The sequence below is a fragment of the Pelodiscus sinensis genome, chromosome Z (assembly GCF_052426305.1).
Source record: "Pelodiscus sinensis isolate ZL-2025 chromosome Z, ASM5242630v1, whole genome shotgun sequence".
In the NCBI taxonomy this organism is placed as follows: domain Eukaryota; kingdom Metazoa; phylum Chordata; order Testudines; family Trionychidae; genus Pelodiscus; species Pelodiscus sinensis.
Genome location: NC_143085.1, coordinates 4,372,642 through 4,389,760, shown reverse-complemented (window position 1 = coordinate 4,389,760; position 17,119 = coordinate 4,372,642). Strand labels below are relative to the sequence as shown.

The window sequence follows — 17,119 nt, the reverse complement described above, 5'->3', positions numbered from 1 at the left end:
ATGAACCAAGTGAGGTGTAGTCCAAGCATCTAGAAGTCTTAAAAGAGCTAAACTCCAATGTGGAAACTACAGCACCTGAACCACCAAAAAAGAAAATCAGCTTTCTGCCGGTGCCATCTGAGTCAGCTGATGATACTGAATATTTGTGAGCAGCATGGACACACGTCCCCTGGAATAGTGGTAAAGGGACACACGAATCTTTAGTGCAGAGGTGAAAGTCAGTGGGTGCGCCCTGGGGCACAGCTCCCGCAAGAGATGGCTGAGCTGCTGCAAAAGCCAGCAGGGAGCTATTGAAAGAGCCGGCAGGGACCCGGGTTGCAATAGGGCAGTACTGGTAAGAAATTTTAAATTACATTCACCACTGCATTAGCGCCTCTGACATGTAAAAAATCTCAAACAAACAAACAAACAAACAAACAAACCAAAACTTCATTTGTGTGAATGGAAAAAAAGTAATACTGAGTAGACCTGCAGGCTCTACAGTTTTACATTGTTTTATTGTTGAATGCAGCGCCTTTCTATGTAATTTCATGATAAAGAGATTGCACTACGGTACTTGCATGAGGTGAATTGAAAAATGTTATTTTTTTGTTTTTTACAGTGTCAGTATTTGTAGTCAAAAGTCTGTACTATTATAAGAGGAGAGGCGTCCGACACACTGTCTGTCACAGGGAACAGTTGAGAATACAGGGGAAGACTTGAGAAGTCTAGGTTTGGAGCGGGTTCTCCAGTGGCCTACTGCATCCGGCCTAAACCTCCAGAACCTGGGGTTGTGGATTCAAATCCTGAATCTGGGCATCTGCTGCCAGCTTCCCCAGGGATAGAGCGGGCACCAGCTGAGAGTAAGGAGTGAGCAGCTTGCTCTGGAACCACAGAGCTCCTTTCTCTGGCTGCTGTGAGACAGGAAAGGAAGACACTGTGTGCGCAGGGGAAGCTGCCCCCGAATGTGTAAAGAAGCCCTTGACCTTCCCTGGGGAGCCACGCTGGCATAGGGGAGCTCCCAATTGTGGGGGGCAGGGAGTGGAGGTAAGGCTCCCTGCTTTCAGCACCTCACCCTGGGGACACCCTTCCTCCCCTGCACCAGGACAAGTAGAAGTAAAATTAGCGCCTTTAAAAGCAACCCTACAACAAACCAGCATGCCTGCCCAGGGGGAGAAAAACAGATACCTTCCCAAATACTTGCTATGAAGAATGAATTCAAAGAAATAATCGTTTCAATGTAGGGAAAACACCTTAACAGGTTCCATTCTGAAATACGTCGTATAAAAATAAATCATGCAAGATGGTGCTTCCAGATGCTCTCTGCCTTCTTACCTCTTGGAAATAGTTACTCATTTATCTCTACAGACCCCCCCCCCCCCTTCCCAGGTGTGCATGGCCCTGTGTCAAGGATCTGACAACCTAGACAATGTGAGAACACACAGCTCTTGGAGTTGAACATTGTAGGGCTCAGGGCAGCCACCAACACCCTCAGGAAAGGGTGTGTCAGTGTGCCTCAGCAAAGATGGACCAGCTGTTCTGGATCCAAGAAGCGCCGGCTTTCATCTGGGCCTGGACCCAAACCTAGTTGGGAGGCTGCTAAAACCTTATTTGTGACTTTGTTATTTCTTCTGCCTCCTGCTCCGTCAGCACCGCTCTTCCCTGAGCACTTAGCTGACTTCCCACTTTTCACAATTTCTAGCGTCCATGCAGGTTAAGCCACCGCGCACACCACAGCTCCTGTGGCTACTCCGCTAGGGAGACACCACGGGGGAAGACCCGCTTTGTCACTCCGGCTGGCCATGTCCCCCTTGACCCTTAGCACAGGGTGGGCCAGAAATACAGCAGCAAATAGCACAGAGTGAAGGGAGGGGGTGAGCTGTGTCTAGCCTGAGGCAACCACTGCTGCAGCCTGGCATTGGCGAGGAGTGTGAGTGGGAAAGCGTGTTTCTCGCCGCAGAGGGGGGGAGCTTTATTGCCTCAGTCAGCAGCAGAGTGGTTCTGAAAAGGGGCCAGGAGGAAGCTTTCAGTGATCTTCAATACAGCAGGGCAGAGTGTGCGCCTGAGGGATGGGATAGCGACACAGAGCATAAGCTGCAGGGTCAATGCTAGTGAAGCAAGAGCAAGCCAAGGGTGCCAGTGTGGTGCTGAAAGCTGCCACCCCTAGAAGGTGCATTTCAGGGCCACACGCGGCCCTATCCTCATGAGCTGGCTGGCCCGCCTGCTGAAGGGAGCAAACTCAGCTCTGCTCTTGGCCGCAGCACTGTGGATCCAGAGGGGCTCAGCGGGCATAGGTTTGCCCATTTGCTTCATCCAGCAGGGGGTACCTCTGGGCTAAATCAGTGGGGGATGACCAGGGAGAGCGTGTCACTGTGGACAGGGTCTAGTCTGGTAGCCAGGTGCAGTGTGAGCTCAACATTGGCCCTGGCTACACCGGGGTCAGGTTTGGCTGCTCTCCTTGCACAAGCCCCCTGCCTCCACCGTGGGTGTGTCACTCTCCTCTGGCCACACTCCCCACCTGGGTGTGGCTGTGCTGAGGCCCGACAGCTGGGCTAGCACTCAGTGAATGCCCCAGGAACGGCGGCTTGGGTAATTAGCTAATCAGGAGAGGCTGGGGAGGTGAGGAATGAATTAGCCCTCACCTGACTGGCCTGGGAAGAAGTATTCCAGAGGAAGAGTACAGGGCTGGGTGAGCTGGAATGAAGCGGGGGCGAGACCTGTGCCTGCCCCACTGCCTTTCGGCCGAGGGCCCCAGCAAAGAGAGGCTGAAAGGCGAGGTTAGGCATGCGGTGTTGCACTGTATGGGAGGACCAGGGATGTTAAATTTAGATTAATGGGCTAATTGAATCATTGCTGCTATTTCCATCGACTATTCGACTTGTCGATAAGGGCGCCTCCGCCTTTAAAGCCATAGCCCCAGGGCTGTTGCTACACTTCAAAGGCGAAATCACTGCAGGGAGCATGGGGGAGGGGGAGGAGGACTCAAGCAGTCCCCACTGGCCCCGTGCTCCCTGCGGCGTTTCAAAGCAGCAGTGCTGCATGGAGCCAGGGCTCAGATGGGAAGTCCCCAGCTGACCCTGGGCTCCATGCGGTGCTGCTGCTTTGAAGCAACCCCTCACCCGCTGCCTGAGTTGTCGACTAGTCATTGACATCCTGAGGGTGGATGGGTGTGGAATACGACCCAGCCTGCCCCCCAGGGAGGAAGTGGATCTGAGCACTTTGTAAAACTGGGCCGTGGTCCTGTTGCCATGGGTCCTCCACTGCCTCCAGAGGAAAGGCTAGTGTAGCTCATGTTCCCCTCCGGTGTCTGGGGGCAGCTTCCAGTGAAGCCTGCCTCCTGGAAAAAGGCCCTTCATCCTCACGGGGCCATTAGCCTCCCTCAGCTGCTATCATAGAACAGGAAGGGACCTCCAGAGTCCCCTGCCCTCACGGCAGGACCAAACACCATCTAAACCAGAGGGGCAAACATTTTTGGTGGGGGGGGCCACCCCAAGATTTTGGAAAGTGGTCAGGGGGCCGCGCTTTTCTGTGGCGGGGCTGCGGAGTCTGGAGTGGAGGCTGGGTGCATGTTTTCTATTGTGTTGTCACGTTTATGTAGGCTGGCCGACTAGATCGCCCTCGGCGGAGATACCGGATTGTGGGGATGGAACAGCCAAGTGCACGCCTGTGAGTGAACATCCCTCCAGATACAGCTTTTGAGTTTGCCAGCTGGCTGCTGGACACTCACAGCTGATGTAAGTGACAGCAGGGGGCTGCCTTATGCGGCAAGCCTAGCTAAGACTAGAAACAGGACCCTCCTGGTCTACAGGCAGTGGTATGAGTTGGAGAGGTGGGGCTGAGTTAGTCAGAACCGCACCTTGGGCAGATATACCTGAGCTGGCTCTACTCTGGCTAGCTTGGGTTCTAGTAGCAGGGAAGCTGTTACAGTGCCTGCTTCAGCATGAGCTAGCGCCCTCCCCCCTCCCCCAAAAAAACCCCAAAACCCAGTTGCTGGGTGGGATGGTGCAGCCAGTGCAGATGCATGCACTGCAGCCTCACTGCTCGTGGAAACAGCTAGCCCAGGCAGGCCCGAGTGAGCGGCACGCACATTGTGGTAGCTCCATGGACACCCTGCACAATGAGTTCATTCTGATCCACTCCTAAGGGCGAGAGCGGTGGTTTTGTGGGGACCTAGTCACTTTGGAAGGGAGGTGGCGAGTGAGTTGCGTTCTTGTTCTAGAGCCCTGAATTAGGCAGGGTGCCTCTGGGGCAGTGGAGGGAGCAATGCTTAGGAGCAGCTTGTTCTGGAGAGAGGGTGCACACCCCACCCTGCCATGCCCCTTTTGGAGTGTAGGGCCCTGGCAGCACTAAGGCTCCCTAACCTGGCCTTTGTATGCAAGCAGCAGGATTCTGGCTGCTTCCTGGACCTTTCCCCCTCATCTTCATCATGAGAATGACTGTTCTGGGTCAGACCAAGAGCCATCTAGTGACTTAATGCCAGGAAGAAGGAACAGAACAGCACAGTTTTGAGTAATAACCCCCTGTTGTCCAGTCCCAGTTTCTGGCAGTGAGAGGTTTAGGGAAAGCCAGAACAAGGTTTTGCATCCCTGACTGTCTTGGCTAATAGCCATTAATGGATCTATTCTCCCTGAGCTTGTCTAATTCTTTTTTTTTTATACCCAATGATCCTTTTGGCCTTCACAACATCCAGTGGCAATGAGTTTCACAGGTTGAGTGTGCGCTGTGTGAATAAACGCTACCTTATGTTTGTTTTAGATCTGCTGCCAGTTAATTTCAGGAGAGGACTGCGAGGTCTTGTTATATGAAAGAGTAAACAACACTTCACTCTGTACATTCTAGTCATGATTTTGTAGACTGTAACCATATCCTCCCTCAGGGCAGGACTATACTACACGGTAAAGTCAACTCAAGTACTGCAACTCCAGCGAGATGAAAGTAGCTCAGCTTATTGCGTTGTCTCCACTGTGCTGTGTTGCTGGGAGAAACATTCCCATCGACACACCTTAAGTTTCTTCTTCCAGTGAAGTACCAGAGTCTATGGGAGCACATTTGGCGATCAATTTAGTGAGTCTTCACTAGACCCACTAAATTGACTCCTGCTGGATTGATTACTGCAGCATCAAGCAACCAGTAATGGAGACACATCCTTAGTTTTCTCCTGAACTGAACTTTCCCTGTCTTTTTAATCTCAAATAGAAGTTGTTCCGTGCCCCTAATCATTTTGGTTGCTTTTCTGTGCACCTTTTGCAGTTCTAACATACCTTTTTTGAGATGGGGTGACCGGAACTGCATGAAGTATTCAAGGTATTGGTGTGCCCTGGATTTTATATAGTGGCATCCATATGGGGCAGCTGGGATCTGTCCCAAAATGTGCTTGCCTGACCATGCTATATCCTCCATGCCTCTCTGCCATAATACCCATTGATCAGGCCCTCAGTTTGCAATGTGCTTACTTAGCTTTAGCCTCCTGTAGGAAGACCAGGAAAATAGTTACCGTTTGGACCTTTAGATAGCAGCAGAGTGAAAAGTTAGGAAATAAATGTCCATGAAATCAGCATGAAGATTGGTTAGAAATAACAGTGCATGGTACTTGCCTCGCATTCAGGGGCATTAAAACACTCCCCGTCCATTCATGGATTTCCTCTGACAGCACCCAGGGGAGGCAGGCAAATGTCCTAAATCCCCTTCCGCAGACATGCCATCTGAGGCCCTGGAGTGTTAAGTGGCAGGTCCAAATCCCACCGTGTAATGTGGCAAAGCTGGCACTAGATTCCAGATCTCCAACTTAAATAGAACCCCCCGGTCACCCCTCCTTTCCCTTAGCTCGATCAATAGTCTAGAGAACATATGTTTTCTGGACGGGGGGTGGCGAGTCAGAATCCTGCCCCCTCCCTTCATGTGCTTTATATGTCAAAGTACAAGTGATTATTTAGGCCAGAAAAGTGTCCTTTTAAAGAACGGCAAGTCGGGAAGTTCACACACTGAAGAGTCACCATCCTTAATTTGGCTTTACTAACAAATAATTTAATAATTGACAAAGCTGAGACCAAATCTTTTCCCTGGGCATAGCTGCTCCCAGGGCTCCTCGCCCAGATCTACTCAGCCCGCACTCTAGATACGCTCTTTAGAGAGCCCCTTTTACTGCCTATCTATACCCAGCTGGGGGAATGAGCTGCCTGCCCCAGTGAGTCAGCTCAGCCCCCCTTAACCATCTCTCAGCAAGATCTGCACCCGCTAACAGGCTGGAATGTCTCAGACAAAGTCTCCCTGCCTGTTACAGCCTCCCTTTAGTGTCAGCTATGACCGTCTTTCTTCCTGATGTGTGCGCATGGGCAGTCGGTGCAGCTGAGGCTGGGGGAGGCAGCCTTGTGGTCCCTCCTACAGCCCCGCCCCCTCTGCTGAGGCCCCGCCCATGCAACGGGAAGAGCGCATCTCCCCAAGCCTCCCCAGTGCGGGTAGCAGCAGGAGGGAGGCAGCCAGGGCCCAAGTCTCCCCACAGCCACGTGCGTGGCTGAGAAGGTTCCTGCTTCTCCTCCTTCCCAGCTGCCCTGGAACCTGCCTGAGCCACACTGAGCAGCCCACAGCAACTGCACATGGCAGCTGGAGGCAGGGCCAGAACAGCTCAGCACAGCTCTGTCTTGTTTTGCTGTCAGGAACAGATGCCCATGTGTGTACAATTTGTCTATCCAGAAGTGGACCGAGTCCTCTCAAGGCAACTCAAGTTGGTCACCAAACTGGTGTGTGAAGGTATAAATGTTCCCCTGAGGCTTGATTGGAATCAGTGACATTCCCTCTTGGGTCCCTGCGTGCCACTGGCAGTTTTCTGGGCTACCTGTCCCCCAACAAAAGGCTGCCTTCCCCATGCTGGACTACTATAGTATCTCTGTCTTCTAATAACAAGGCCATGGATGATTCCAAAAGCAGGCTGAGAAAAGCCAATAAAGGCAGGGGACGTGTTTCTCTGCTCCATTGCACTATACCATTGTGTGCAGTGTGAATGGAGAATGGCCCTTAGGTTTGATTGGTTTGGAAGAAAGAAGAGTAAAGGGGAACTTTGACCGAATTATAGATGGTAATACAGAGGAAACCAGCTAAATAGTTCTATTTAACTTTTCCCAGAGTAATCAGGCAAATAGAAGGGCATCTAATGAAATGTAAAGGCCACAATTTTTAAGTGGGAAGAAGAGAATAGATTTCCCTGTACAACATATAGATAACCTGCAGAACTCACTGCCACATGATATTGTTAAAGTAAATAGCCTGGTATGATTATAAAAGAAGATTCACACACGGTGGCGTCTAGACTGGCAAGATTTTGTGCAAAAGTGGCTGCTTTTGTGCAAAAACTTGCCAGCTGTCTACACTGGCCGCTTGAATTTGCACAAGAGCACTGACATTCTAATGTAAGAATTCAGTGCTTCTTGCGCAAATACTTTGATGCTCCCGCTCAGGGATAAGCCCTCTTGCACAAGAATACTTGCACAAGAGGGCCAGTGTAGACAGGAACCTTAATTTTTTGCACAAGAAAGCCTGACGGTTATCGGAGTTTTCTTGCGCAAAAGCACGTCTATACTGGGCACGGATGCTTTTGTGCAAAAACACTTTTTGCACAAAAGCATCCATGCCAATCTAGATGCTGTTTTGCGGAAATACTTTTGAGGGAAAAACTTTTCCGTTAAAAGTATTTCCGCAAAATCATGCCAGTCTAGACGCAGCCTATGTGATTAAAAGTGGTGCTTCCTATACCAGTAAGGCAGCTAAAAATTAAAGGCTTCTGGATTTCCTGGTTCATAGACTAAGAGCTGACTAGAATCAGGAGGAAATTTCTCCTCTGGCACAACATTGCACAGGTGAGGTATATCAGAGGATTTTACAAACCTTCTCCTGGAACTTCGAAAACTGTCCACTTCTGGGAGAGAGGAATTTTTATAAGATAATTAATGTGCTTGAGAATGCTGATTCTACGCAGGCAACAAACCTGGTATCGACACCCTCGGATAGACTCCCGGTTGATGTAAAGAGAAGCACTGTTGTGTAATGGTTCAGACAAGAGGCTAGGTATCATGGCTCTGCAACTAGCTTGCTGCATGAACTTGGGAAAGTCACTTAACTTCTGGGGGGGCAGGGCGAGGGCCTCAGTTTCTTTATCAGTACTTATCATCTTGTGCAGAGCCCCAAGCAGGCCTTATGAAAGAAGCATACTGGGATCCCCATAGAGACGGTGCTAGAGAAGGCAAAAGCATCATTTTTAATTGCAGAGCATTAGCTGCAGTATCAGAAAATAGGGGGATGGAAGGGGAGAGAAGAGAGAGGCTTTTAAAAAGGGAACTGCAAGCGGTTTCTTAAGCAGATCTGCACTGGGCAGCCCCAGAGACAGGTAGCACCTCTTGACTACAGCTGAGGACACCCTGGCTGTGTCTACACTGGCACAATCTCACACAAAAGCGGCTGCTCTTGTGCAAAAACTTGCTGCCTGTCTACACTGGCCACATGTTCTTGCGCAAGAACACTGACGTTCTACTGTATAAAATCAGGGCTTTTTGTGCGAGAACTCTGATGCTCCCACTCAGGAATAAGCCCTCTTGCGCAAGAGCTCTTCCAGAAGAGGCCAGTGTAGACAGGCATATGAATTTCTTGCGCAAGAAGCCTTTATGGTTAAAATGGCCATCGGAGCTTTCTTGTGGAAGAGAGCGTTTACACTGGCATGGATGCTCTTGCGCAAAGGCACATGCCAGTGTACACGCTCTCTTCTGGAAGATTTTTTGCAGAAGAACTCTTCCGCAAAAGAATTTTTGCCTGAGAATGCGCCAGAGTAGACGTAGCCCCATGTTTGTACCTCCATGTGTGTCCAGCATCTTGCACAGTAGGGCTCAGGCATCTCCCATAGAAAACCAAATTGCAGTTCTCCTAACAGCACTGCTGCTATTCATTTAAGCTATGCCCACTGTGGCCTCTCCTGTGCTGTGTGGGCATTGCACCAGGACACTGAACTATATGTTGCAGCCAGTGCACTGCTAAAGCTAGAGGCACAAACGATCCAGACACTCACACATGGCATTAGTGCTTTACGCTCGTGTCCAAGAGAACCATTTATTGTGATCGCATACAGCATGGCAATGTGGAAAACACTGGAAATCTTGTGTCGCTGGTTTGGTTCCCTGGACAGTGCCAGAAATGGCGACTTGGCCATTCCCACCCCATCTATAATATTAGGAAACCCTTAGCCACAGATGGTCAGACGCACGGAATGTCTAACGGGGAGTAAGCCACAGTTCTGCTGCAGTGTGGGCTGTGCCCAGATGCGCTGCTGCGTCTCGCCCTCTAGCCCCCACCATCCATGGACTTTTCAGTGAGCTCTTCTTCCCCGCCTGCCTTCGGGTTTTGTCTGTGTTGTACGAAAGCAGAGTGTGCAACGCCAGTGGTGTGCATCCACAAGGAGTGGTTCTTTCCTCCCCGTGTGCTCCCCACCCCCAGAGCAGTGTCCCTGTCACGCTCCCACCGATGCCCACTCGTAACCTGGCCCTAAATATCCTGACACTGCAAGTCCAAGTCACGTGCCCTCACCCCCCTGGCTGGCCAGCACACTCTGTTGGGCCCCCTGGTTTTAACTCCCTTTGTCTGGACATTACTACAAATCACACACTGGGAAAATAGAAAAACTGAGCCAGGCTCAAGGGGAAGATACACTCTGCGGGGCTCTGACCTCAGTCTCTGATGCATTCAACAAAGCCGGACGGAATCTCTGCCCTTGTGGCAGCTCCCATTCCACAACTGCAGGCCTCAGACCCCAACAACTACCACACACGGAAGAAAAAGGAGGAAAGAAATCACCTAGACGGAGACATTGCTTTTTGCTTTGGGTCCCCCCCTCTCCTCCCACCGCCGCTGCCCTCTATAGACTGAGGGGGAAACGCCGAACCCTACAACTCAATTCCCATCTTCCAACGAGCCCCTGCTCCGAGGCCGGGCTGGCTGTGAGTATCTGCTTCCTGTCTGGAATGGGGACGATGGCCGTGGCGGTGGGGGAGGGGGAGGCAGGCTCTCACTGGGATGTCAGCAAAGGCGAGAGACGCGCCAGCAGAAGCCGGTGAAGCTGGACCTTCTTGCACTGGGGACGCTCCTTGCCGCGGCTTCCGTCCGACAGCCAAGGCCTGCCGCCGCGTCACCTTTCGCAGCACTGCTGAGGGAAGTCCCCGGGGGCGTCCCTGTCTTCCGCCACGGGCTGCGGGCCTCCCTCGCCCCTCTCCTCCGGGCGGCTGACTTCCTGCCCACCGGGCAGCTCGGCGTCGCAGTCGAGGGACTCGTAGATGGTGGGCAGGGTGGTCTGCTGGCTCAGGCGCTTGCGCAAGCCCACCAGCAAGGGCTGCGGCATGGAGGAGACGTCCACGTTGTTGCCCAGGTCTATCCAGGCCAAGCAGGGGAACTTGCTCATGTCCTTCATGGTGTCCGTCAGCTCCTTCATGGTGGCCCGGGTCAGCCTGTTGCCGTTGAGGGAGAGGTGAGTGAGCCTGGGCAGAGCCCAGAAGAAGGGCAGTAGCAGGCGCATCATGTCGTCGGTCAGCTCGGTGAAGCTCAGGTCTACGGCCGTGAGGCTGTCACCGTTGTTCTGTAGGTAATAGGCCATGCGGTGGACATCCCGCATGGTCAGGGGGATCCCTGATAAATCCATGGAGTCTTGGCTCAGCTTTTTCTGCAGGTTGGTCTTCAGGCTAATAAGGAAGAGAGGGAACTTGTTAGAAATATGCACCTGGAGAAGGGAGGGAGCTCGTTAGGAATCTGGAAATGGAATGCAAATCACATCTCCTTGGATGGAATTTCCCTTACGAGATGTCTTGCTCCCATTTATTTCCTCTTGGCCAGCCCAAGCCAATGGCTAGCTGGCCCGTGCACAGAGCTCTGGGTTTTGGTTGTGGCAGAGGTTGATGTCCAATAATCAGGCTCTAAAGTAGTGGTGGGCAACCAGTGGCCCACGAGCTGCATGTGGCCCCTTGGGATTTTATCTGTGGCCCATGAGACATTTTGTTTACTGCTGGTCAGATACAGGGTTGCCAGATTTTGCTGGTTTCCATCTGCATGGTTTTTTCCCTACTGATACTACAAAAGTGACACGTAAGTAAAGCCCGGGCACATACCGTTTGCACACAATGCTGACTGTGGGAGCCGTGTGCTCCCAGTGCATCCCATCCCAGCGCTGCTGTGGTTCAGCCAGCACACCCCACAAATTCTAGGTACGCACGTGCAGTGAGCAAACTGCCCCATCCTGGGAGCCTGTCTTGGTTAGTATCAGAGGGGTCGCCAGGTTAGTCTGGATCTGCAAAAGCGGCGAGGAGTCCGGTGGCACCTTATAGACTAACCGAAGTGTTGGAGCATAAGCTTTCGTGGGCAAAGACCCACTTTGTCAGAGTACATGCATCTGACGAAGTGGGTCTTTGCCCACGAAAGCTTATGCTCCAACACTTCAGTTAGTCTATAAGGTGCCACAGGACTCCTCGCCTGTCTCGGTTAGGACGATCTTGTGGCCCACTGAGACGAAGGAGAGCCACTCGTGCAGCCCACTCGCTAGCCCAGGTTGCCCATTGCTGGTCTAAAGTGACTTTAACTTCCAATCCTTCCACCTTGACTTCTGCTTTACAAACGCATGTAGGACATAGCCCTGGTGAAAGCCCGCGTCCAGCGGACGGGTCTGCGCTGCTCTGTGTCTATGGGTTGGCCGGGTCCCTAATCGAGTGCAGCGAGCTCCCGAGCCTCAGGATGGTTCTTGGGGTCATCTTCTGTGCAGCAGTCTCCCCTCCCTGAAGATCTAATTTGAAGCACGCAAGTGCCCCTGCTGGAGTCAATGGGGACCATTCACATGATGCTTCATAGGCCCCAGCTCTGCAAGGTGCCTAAGAATAAACTAAACCATTTCTCACCCCTACTCTCTGTTCTCAAGGAGGTGGCTAGGATGTGATCACACTTCATTGCAAAGCCATTTTCAGAGGCTGCAAGGAAATGCAATCCTCAGCAGGCAGGACAGTCAGTGTTCTTGGCGAGTGCGACAGCCAAAGGGCTACCGCCCTCTACCAAGCCTGAGACAACAGTGTTATCCCACCAGCTTCACTCTGCAGCAATTGCTCCTGAGCAGGTGTAGCCGTGAAAGCATATTTATGTACGTCACGCCTGCAGGGCACGGTGGACTCTGGGATGCTCTCTGATGAGTCGCAGGACTATGAGCTGGAAAAGGCCCCATCTGTCCCTCTGCACGTGCAGAATTTGTCCCTACTCGACACTTCGTGTCTGGGCTAGTTTCCAATGTCTGTGCGTGTCCCTGAGAGTCCCTCCCTCGGTACGGAGGCCCTAGTGTGGAAAGCTGTAATCTGGAATGGGAAATTGCTGCGCTAACTCAGTCAGTAATAACCATAATTAGCGACTTATGTTCCTGTGGCGCCACTTGGCCTGAGAGCCTTCCTTCTACGGCCATTGTTACAGACTCCATGGGCTGCGCGGTAGGTTTGCAGAGGGTACGTATGCAAGCAGTTGTGTGCCTCCATACACATCTCACACCCCACACGCTCGCATTCCACCCATCCCACCCCCTGTCCTCACCGTGCTGTGTGGGGTTATTTGCACCCATGCAAAGGGGCATCAAACCTATCAAATCACACTCCCTGCTTGCTTAGCTCCCACGTTGGGACAGGATCGATAGAGTTGCAAGGCCACGAAGAACCAGCACAAACTGCTGTTGCTCCATTGCAGAAATGCAGCTGTCATTGAACTAGCAGTGGGGGGTTCAGGTGGGCAGTGTATAATGCTCCACACTGGGGCTTTGCCAGATGCCCCAGAGGAAGGGAACACAAGAGGGAATCCTCACCTGATCCCTCTCTTGTCACCTACCTCCAGAGAAACAGAGGCTGGGGACACCATTCCTACCCATCCTGGCTAATAGCCATTGATGGACCTGACCTCCATGAATCTATCCAGCTCTTTTTTGGAACCCAAAAGCCAGGAGGGGGCATGTTCCTGGCTCACAGATCAGGCCTCTCTCAGGGCGACAGCAGAGAGAAGCCAGGCAGGGCCAAGAGGGAAAAAATTCAGGGCTGGGCCATTACCCACTAAAAGCAATGATGGGGAGGAGGGAGGGAGAGAGAACGGCAGAAACCCCCCTTTGTGCTCCACACATGCTGCCTGTGCCCAAGGTTGCAGGGTCTTGCACAGGGCCAGGTGAAGCAGCTGGAAAGTAATTGTGTGTTGGAATCCATTTGGGCTGCTGCCTATTCTCGTGCTCCGACAGTGAGCTGAGGAACCCAGTGCCAAACCGCGGAAGAAACACTCAAGCCAGCTCATAGGGCAGCCCCTGGGACCTAGTGAGGTGGGTTATGCTAACGAGGCGATTGAAAAGGGCCCTGTGCCATGCCAGGGATACAAGGGATTGTTCCAATGGCTTGGCTCCGTGCAGAGAGGAGCTGCCAGAACACGGATTCTCTGCTAATTAGCTGGTGGCAGCGTCTCCTCTCATTCGGGGCGGGTTGAGTGTTGACAGGAGACAGCAGCGCCGGGAAATATTGTGACATGTTTACGCTGTGGATGCAGGGGACCAAAACACACAACGCAAAGAGGGAGCAGGCTAGCAATTAGCCGGGGAGACAGACACGGCTGTGTGGCGGGTGCCTCTGGCAGCTGAAGTCCCAGCTGGCAGGAGCTGCGCCAGGACGCAGCAGGACACAGGGATCACGAAGTCCAAGCCGCGTGTGGATTGGGAGGCAGCATGAGCGGTTAGTCTTGGCTTCAGACAGCAGAGGGGATGGGTCTGGTCCATGTCACTTAGCATGGCAGCCTTCGCGTCAGTGAGGGAGCCACATGAAATGGTAAATCCTATGCAGGCCCTCTTAGCAGAAACACTGGTGTCCCCAACACAGGTCAGGCAGGTCACGCTGGGGTCTGCATCATGACCACTGGCCACTGCTCAGGTTGCAGCCTGCTCCAGTGTATTCGCAACTGGGGTGAGCCCCCACGCCCCAGTTCTGGGCAAGCTATCCATTAATCAGAAATGGGAATCAATTATTGGACTGTATCTTCGGAGCTCTTATGCACCCACAGATCCACGCAGCCTCCTTGTGAGGCAGGGAGACTCAGACAATGAAGGGGAAGTGAATTGACCAAGGTCACACAGAGAGTCGGTGGCAGAGCCAGCTGGCGCTTGCAGAGAAACGCCAGGGAGGGCCAAAAGGGAAAAAGGAGGGCACACAGCTCTCAAACAGGCAAAGTCTGGGCCAAAGGAACAAGCCCTTCTGAGCTGGGGAGCTAGTGCTGCCTGAGAAAATCCAGGTGTCCCTCACGGCTGCGGGAAAGAGCTGCTCTGTAAATCCTCACACTGTGACAGCACAGCAGAGCCACCACGGCAGTACATGGTGCATGCCCAGCAGCACAGCCGACGAGCACGAGGGGAGCTGAGCAGGGGCCAGTGAAAATCTGTGCTGATGGAAAAGGGGCGAGCTCTCCTCTTGGCCCCAAATTGTGGAAAGGCGGAGGGAAAGTGGGCGGGGCCCCTAGGACCTGGCAGGCACGGCATTTGGGCCAGACACGGAAAATTTCTTGTGGACGGATTCTTTCATCTACAGCAGTGAAGCTTCCTGCATTAGTTAAGCACCAGTTTGCAGGAAGCTGGCGTGCTGAGCAGTGTGCAGAGGCTTTTTGTTATCCAGGAGAAAAGCTGGGAGGAGGCAGGGGGAATGCATACGGGCGAAAGAAGTCTGCCTCTGGTCGCGCTCTTTCCACCAAGACTGGCTGCCTCCCCAAGTTTGCTCTGATGCCAGCATGCCTGGCCTGCTTTTTTGTCTCGACTGGCTGGGGTGCCCCATTTTCCTGCCCGAAGGGAAGGCAACATACATCGCAGGGAAGATGTTCACATTTGGCCCTGCGGTTTCCGGGGCTGGTGCAGTGTGAGTTTCACACAACCAGCTCTGCAAAATATTGCAGGGAACAGTTGGGGAACGGCAGGGTAAAACACAAGGTGAAGAGCGAATACAGCCCCTGTCATCTTGTGGGTGGAGTGGTTTGAGATTCATAGCTTCTAAGGCCAGACGGGACCATGGTTACCTTCCAGTCTGAACACGGGCCACAGAACCTGTCTACTATAATTCCTGGAGCAGATCTCTTAGAAAATCTAAGCTTTCTGTGTAAAAACAAGCACAACCCTCTAACGCACACAGTGGCACAGAGAAACCTCCAAAGTGTGACTTGGCTACGAACCAATGCAATGGTATCTGGCAATACTGGGGAGAAGCCTGACTCAGATAAAAGGTTTGAGAGAGGTACACCCTGTCCTGCTCCCTTGCGAGACTTTTTCCACTCTGGAGCCTCAGGGTGTCCATTGAAATGTGAAGAATGGTGATGATTTCACTGTGGATTAAGTCATGGAAGAAAGCAGCGGGAGAGTTACGTTCCAACGATCTCCACCAGTTATGGTGAACTCCCCCTGATGTCATGGATGGCCGGAGCCTGGAAGAGACCCATCACTATTCTACCCCACCCCTGTGCGACCCCTGACGTTCTTCACATACTAAACACAGAATCACATTGAAACACACGCTGGCTGGTTCTGACCTTGCCTGTACCAGCTTTGCCCCCGTGTCACGTCATTGATGGCAGTGGAGTTACTCCTCCCTGACACTCGCATGAGTGAAAGCCGCAGCTAGGGCCGTTACCGTGCCGTGAAGCAAACCTGGCTGCATGTCAGATAGGCAGGATCACTTTCTTTGCAGGCGGGGGTCGAGGAAACACCCCGCGTGCAGCTCATCCTTCCCTGAGTCAGGCAGGCTGCTGCTGTGTCTGTGTCCCACTGGAGTGGGAGGTGGGGGGGCCTTCGCCCAGCAATTTCCACAATTGCTTCACCACGCACGTGACCAGGATGTAACACGAGGCACGAAGAAGGGGCTGGATGGTGTCATACAGAGCTCAGCAGCTGCTGAACGGCCTTTGGACTGTAAGGAGCACTCTGCTCCCGGGTTCCTCTGTTTACTACACTGCTGGCTTGGGGAACGCGACAGATCAAGTCATGGGCCATGTTCCTGGCTGATGCTCTGTATGCTGACTACTCCCAAGCATCTCAGGACCAGCGAGTGCATTACAAGCACCTTCTGCTAGCCGATCTTTAGATGACAAAGCAATGCCATTGCATTTAATTGCCCCTGGTTCAACTTAGGTGATTGGCACTTACTACATTAGCGCCTACGGCTCTGCAGGGTTTCACAGCAATGGCTGAGCAGAGAAGGCCGCTGTGTGGCATGTGCCCCCTTCGCTTGTGCCAAGGGCTATATTAAATCCATGGTCCATTTTGGTGAATTTCACAGTCACACGATTTTTAAAATCATACTTTTCATTATTTCACCGATATGACTGAAATGTCACAGGGCTGTAATTGTAGGGGTCCTGCCCAAACAGGAGTTGTAAGGGAGGTTGCACGTTATTGAAGGAAGGATTTTGGTCCATATCCCCTGTAAACTGGGCATGTATACGGCATCTTGTGAGAGATTCAATGCTGCCCAGTTGATTAACAGAGTGCCCACAGCCAGGTTTTGTTTATACTGATGGTGCACATGCCTTGGTGCACATAAAAAATTATTCCACACGTGGATGGAAAAAATTCACACTTGGATGGAAAAGATTAGAGGGAACATTAGCTGCCATTGCCTTCAGAGCTGAGAAGTAATAAGAGAAACAGCCTATGGCAATCCTCCCTACAATAATCCTACAATAATGGTGAACAGCTGGAGAGCAGCAGCTGCTGGACAGGAGCCTAGCTTTGAAGACAGAGCCACCACTAGCACAGCGCAGAGGTAAGGATGGCTTGGTATAGTGCTGCCAGCCTTACCTTCCATGGTACTGCCTTCCATCAGCAGCCACCACACTTTGGCCACTCAGCTTTGCAGGCAGCAGCACAGAAGTAAGTGTGGCATGGCATGGTATTGCCATGCTTGCTTCTGCACCGCTGCTGGCAGGGCGCTGCTTTCTGAGCTGGGCACTCAGCCAACACCCTCTGCATTCTGGCTGCTCAACTCCCAAGGCAACACCAGAAATAAGGGTGGCAATACAACCCCCCCCCAATAACCTTGTGACCCCCTGCGACTCCATTTTGGGTCAGGACCCCTAATTTGAGACACGC

At 52.4% G+C, this 17,119-nt stretch overlaps 1 protein-coding gene across 1 annotated transcript in view; it reads right to left on the bottom strand.

The window, feature by feature from the left end:
- Positions 1-8,885: 8,885 nt before the first annotated feature.
- The window catches only part of LRRC75B (leucine rich repeat containing 75B), a 29,004-nt gene continuing 20,770 nt past the window's right edge, over positions 8,886-17,119 (bottom strand). Inside the window, exon 4 of the mRNA XM_075897983.2 lies at positions 8,886-10,688. Coding sequence (XP_075754098.1) covers positions 10,142-10,688 — 547 coding nt within the window. The 3' untranslated portion in view covers positions 8,886-10,141. The remainder of the gene's footprint in view (positions 10,689-17,119) is intronic.